Source organism: Corylus avellana, chromosome 1 (genome assembly GCF_965113065.1).
Source record: "Corylus avellana chromosome 1, dhCorAvel1.hap1.2, whole genome shotgun sequence".
In the NCBI taxonomy this organism is placed as follows: Eukaryota; Viridiplantae; Streptophyta; class Magnoliopsida; order Fagales; family Betulaceae; genus Corylus; species Corylus avellana.
In genome coordinates, this window is record NC_142490.1 from 13,660,402 (window position 1) to 13,666,151 (window position 5,750).

Below are 5,750 nucleotides of genomic sequence, written 5' to 3' on the forward strand. Positions count from 1 at the left end.
ATCCAATAAAAACTTTTTGACCCTATGCTTAATTTTTTTGGGCCATACTCATTAAGTTTTTTTTTTTTATTTTTGGCTCTTACTTTCAAATGTCTACTTTTTTTGCCCTTACTTTCAAATGCTTACTGTATTTTGCCCTTACGGTAGTCTTTAGTTTATAAAAAACAACAAAAATAATTTTTTTAATTAAAAAAATTCTAAAGAACCGAAAAAAGTTTTTGGCTAGCCCCTCCTATAAAATTTTCTGGCTCCGTCCCTGTCACAAGGCTTCATTATTTGAACATGAAGGGGAGTCAACCCTAACTAGGCTCATGGATTCATTGAACATGTATATAAGGCGCCCTTGATTTAATCCAAAGCCACTTTTGCTACTCCTTTCATAACTAACTTTCCGTTTTCGTGATGGGTTGCATCAATTAATTTTTCAAGTCAAAAGTAAACACGGCCGCCAAACATATAGAAGTTAAGTAAAGTGATTAAATTATTAAATTTACTTATTCCGTTTAAACTGTTGGGATAAACTGGATACATGAGAAGCAACCCCTTAATATAGAAATTTGAGACATTTAATTGCGCAGATGTAAGGTCGGCATGACCAACTGCCTTTACTCTTGAGGTTTGTATGCTCAGAGACATCATTGCAAATCAGAATGTAGAGAAAGAACATAAAGAGAAATTTGGAGTTTTTAAAATGGAAAATGCAGGAAACCTCCTCGATCCTTTCATGGCGATTAAAACTTCTTAATAAAGTCATATATGTGTGCGCCGATCTCCTCTCCCTTTTCTTGGTTGATAAAGTGAGCAACTCCTTCCATCACAACTACGTCTTCCAAATATGGCACGTCTTTCTTGAACCCACCGTTGTGTATATATTCCTTCATGCCTGGAATACAGTAGACGATGTCCAGGTCGCCGGTAATGAACTTCGCCGGCACTTTTATTTGTAATCCAGTCCACGGTGCTGTCAGCTCCCAGGTTCTGCAAGATGAAAATTATCTCATGTTGACTAATCTCGTCATCATTTATCCTAAAATTATAAGCTCATAAGAAACGACGACAAATTATAAAACTTAGAAATTCGTGGAAAGTCTTCAGCTTTATTTGGCAAAGCCTTTCTTTTTTCTTCGTAATTATTCATCACAATTTCTAAAAAAATCAAGTTCAAAACATTTTATATTATTTTTTCACTTTTATGTTATATCATTCACTTTTTCTTTATATCAAAGATTCTTACTATTTTTTTTTTTTTCAAATCAATCTACATCAACTATAATATCTTAAAAAAAAGTTTTACCAAACAATGCCTTAAAAAATAGGCATGCAGGGAATAATAGACATCTTAAAATCAATAAAAGGAAGCATGAAAAACCTACAAGTTGCAAGCTCGATAGTAGTTCAATCCTCCTGTAAAGCCTTTCTGGTTAAATTTAGTTGCATAGTAATTAATATCTTCATCTGACAACCAAGAGGGCAAGGTTTCCGGAGTTTTCAATCCACTAAATCCATTAGGTACACATAGAGGTTGTGGACCAACAATTGCAAAGATCTTCTTCATTAGTATTGCAGTATCGACAGAAGCAAAATCTTTTTCAGATTCTCCAGGTTCCTGCAGCACAATTTTGCAATTTTGTGTAAGACTAGCTACCATAAAAACAAGAGGAAACAATATTTGAAAAACCAGGGCAATGAGGGGTATGTATTGATTGTGCAACATATATCCAAATCTAATAAACTAAAGAAAATAAATTAATAAATAATACGATTAAGTGAATAAATCTACCTGAAACCTGCAAAAATAATAATCATCACCAAACAAAGCCCTGAAGCCCTCGACAAGATTGATTGCCGGATTCCTGGGAAGAAATGGCACGCTCAAGTTGACAAGGGCTTTGACTCGGTCCTGCCTGAAGCAGCAGAAGTACCAGGCGATGAGAGCGCCCCAGTCATGGCCAACCAAGAAGACCTGGTCGATACCCAGATGGTCGAGAAGGCCGACGAGGTCGCCGACGATGTGAAAAGCAGTGTAGGAGGCGGCGGAGGGCGGCGCGTCAGTGTCTCCATATCCGCGGAGGTCGGGGGCGATGCAGCGGTAGCCGAGGGAAGAGAGGTAGAGAAGCTGGTGGCGCCACGAGTACCAGAGCTCAGGGAAGCCGTGGAGGAAGAGGACCGCCGGGCCTGCTCCTATCGACGCTATGTGCATGTTTATGCCATTTGTGCTTACGGTGGTGTGCTGTATCTTCTCCATCTCTCTCTCTTGCTCGTGTTCTAGGGTCTTGCTAGCTCTTCGTCACACACACACACACACACACACACATATATATATATATATATATATATATATATATATATACGACCAGCAAGAAAAAGACTATTTAAGCTCATATATATGGAGCTTAAATAGTCTTTTTCTTGATGGTCGTGTTTCAAGAGAGAAGTGATAAATCATATCTAAATGGACGCGTGGGATTTCTGACAGACAACGTCTTTACTTTGCACCGGTGGGAGACAAGTGGATCGGTATCCCGGCCATGCACGGGAATTGCTCATAAAAAATAGTTGAAATCTTAGCATTGAATTTCATCCAATGACCTCTGGTTTGCGACTTGTCCCTTTAATTAAAAAATATTATTTAAGTTTTAAAAATAAAATATAAAAAAAAATTATAAAAAAAAAAAAAGTATGAGGTGGCCAGCCACCCCATCTAAGACATGGGGGTGGCCAAAGCCACCCCCAATGGCCGGTTGGGAGTGGCTCCGGCCACCCCCATGGCCCTAGGCCAAATCCTTTTTTTTTTTTTTTTGGTTTGGCCTTAGGGGGTGGCCGAACCACTCCCTAGGGCCGAGGCCACCCCCAACAGATCCTTCGGGATGGCCGAAGCCACTCCCTAAGGCCCCAGGGGGTGGTTCGGCCACCGCCTAGGGTCATGGAGATGGCTTCGGCCACCCCCAAGTCTCAGATGGGGTGGACGGCGACCCTTGGGGTGGCCGGCCACCCCATACATTTTTTTTTATAATTTTTTATTTTTTTATTATTTTATTTTATATTTTTTAAAAAACTTAAATATTATTTTAGTATTTTTTAATTAAATGGACATGTGGCAGTACATAAACCATTGGATGAAATTCAATTGCTAGGATTTCAGCTATTTTTTATGGTCAATTCTTCAACTATTGTTGGAGATCCCAATCCGAGACAACTTCGGATTCACATCGGTAAGTGTATTAATCGAGAAAAATTAAATAAAATCGAGGATTATAATTCTCTTAAAATCTGTTTAAATATAACCGGATGATTATTATTAAATTTTGATTTATAAGTGATTTTAAATGTCACTTTATATTTAATTAGTCATGTGTTAACGAATATTAATGTCATAAATAAATACTCTTAAATGTTTAATTTTATGTAAGCATCTATAACTTGTAATCTCGTAATTTTAACTATAATTTTTTCATAAATTTTTGTTCTATAATATAAAAGTATTATGCTCATAATTCTTTTTCAATTAGATTGAAATAATTTTTCTTTAAAAAAGAAATGTCACATCCCATTTTGAGACTACTTGCATCATTCATGTCGTCCTCTAGTGGAAAAAACAGTTAATTTTTTTCTCGTTGACCTGGGAGGCGGAGAGTAGGCTCAAAAGCTTATGGCCTGTTTGCCATCAGCAGGGCCGGCACTGTAGCTGGAACGGCACTGTTCCAGCTACAGTGCTAACAGTAAAATTTGACTTTCTATATATTTATATATTTTTTTTAAAAGTAAAATATTAAAAAAAAAAAGAAAAAATGAGGAGAAAGATAAGGTGATTCCAGCCATCCCTCGGCCAAAATGGGGTGGCCCGCCTTTAAAAAAAAAATAATAATAATAAGTAAAAAGTCAAATTTTGCTGTTGATACTGTAGCTGGAACAGTTTTAGCTACAGTGCCGGCCCTGGCCGATGGCAAAGGAGGCCTATGTGGTTCTTAGAGTTGGTCAAGTGCAATAGTTATACGGAAATCAAACCCTTTTTGGGTTGGTCAAGTGCAATAGTTATACGGATATAATAGGGGCATATGTGGTTCTTAGGCTGTTTATAGCTTTTTGGCTGAATAGGCCTTAACTGTTCCACCCGTTTTTCAGATTCAACGTACAACCCATCCACTTGGGAGAGGTGAATACAAACAAAGTTATACATGTGCGCATGATATAATAATAATAAAAATAATATTATTATTATTATATTTTGTTGCGTATGTAATTATAAAGTTTGTGTATAAACTAAAAGAGTAATTAATATATATACATATATATACTCATGTTTGATTTTTTGTTTTGCGCTTAATTTAGATTTTTGGGTTAAAAGTTGTGTTATGATATATATATATATATATATATATATATATGTGCTCATGTTTGACTCTTTTTGTGTTTCTTTTTCGAATAATGCTAAGGACTATCTTTTTATCCTCTTAAAGCTGATATGCCTTTCAAAATTACTATTAAATTTTAGATGAATCATACTTGAATTTTGATTCAATAATAATTTTAAAAGTCATATCAGTTTTAAGAAGATAAAAAGATGATTCATAGCATTACTTTTTTCTTCCAACAAATGGTATCATAATGTCTTGGCTTGATTTTGGTAAAGAAAAAAAAAATGTTGTTTCTCTTGGAGTACGTGCTTGTGAGGTTTGTATTCTACATTAAAAAAGTATAAAGTAAAAGTAGTTAATATATCTAAGTAAACTTAAGCCTATTAGCTTAGTTTCTTATTATGTATATTAACTTACTCTTATTTGACTCAATTGTTATTTCTCTCTCCCTTTCTTTTAATTGGGTCGTGTGATTATTAAATTTTGATCCTTCAAATTTTTTAAAATATGAAATATTATATCTGACGGTCTAAATAAAGCCAGAGGTAAACAAAGTAAATGCTACCGATCCAAGGGCTCAAATTTTTAAAAATTAGAGGAATCTCGATCCTTGTTAATTTCTTGGCCCTGTTTCTACTTCCCCTTACTTTGTCTCGTTTTCTTTAGAATTTCACTTGTTCGATTGTGCGTTACTTTGGGTTTCGTTATTTTGTTTTTTCTTTAAAAGTTGTGAATTATTGCACTATCTTGTCGGTGTGTTTAGATTTTTCGAACAGCCAAGTGTTGGTGAGCTGCCATAGCTCAGTGGACCTCAAATTCTAGAACGATTTTTCCGTAGAGCTGCAAATCGTTCTGGTGGTTTCTTCACGGTTGCAGGTTGAATAATTTTTGGTATTTTAACTTGTTGCGCGAAAAAACAAAGAAGAAAAAACAAACAAACTTACTTACTTGTTGCGCAAATAATCACAATTATAATAAAATAATTGTGAAAGATTAGAAAGTCGTTTGTGATATGATCTTGATTCAATTTTAGTATGTTAGAACGTCGTATTGATAGGTGTCGATCGTTGAACTTCCTCTTTAATTGCTTAGTTGTTAATACTTACTTAGTGAGATATTTTTTTATTCTTGTTGAAATCCACTTTTAAGGTGATGAATTTATGTTTTAATCCAAGAATGCATGTACTCTTGATGTGGTGATAAACTCTAGATATAATTGTAAACTCATTATTATTGATATGATTTGATTGGATTAGGTCCTATGATTTTTCCCGGTTTTTCACATAAAAATCTTGGTGTCTTGCTTATCAGTTGCTTGATTATTATTTTGCATTGTGAGTTTATTTTTGGGTGCTAATTTAATTTGCACAAAAAGGAGTAGATTAATTCTGCTGT

At 35.1% G+C, this 5,750-nt stretch overlaps 1 protein-coding gene across 1 annotated transcript; it reads right to left on the reverse strand.

Moving 5' to 3' along the window:
• Nucleotides 1–473: 473 nt before the first annotated feature.
• LOC132171705 (epoxide hydrolase 1-like) lies at nucleotides 474–2,343 on the reverse strand. Its single transcript, XM_088512499.1, has 3 exons — nucleotides 1,781–2,343; nucleotides 1,374–1,606; nucleotides 474–978 (listed from the first exon to the last, which is right to left on the reverse strand). Exons 1-3 carry the CDS (start codon nucleotides 2,243–2,245, stop codon nucleotides 732–734), a joined length of 945 nt encoding a protein of 314 aa, XP_088368625.1. The 5' UTR covers nucleotides 2,246–2,343; the 3' UTR covers nucleotides 474–731.
• Between the last annotated feature and the right edge of the window lie 3,407 nt (nucleotides 2,344–5,750).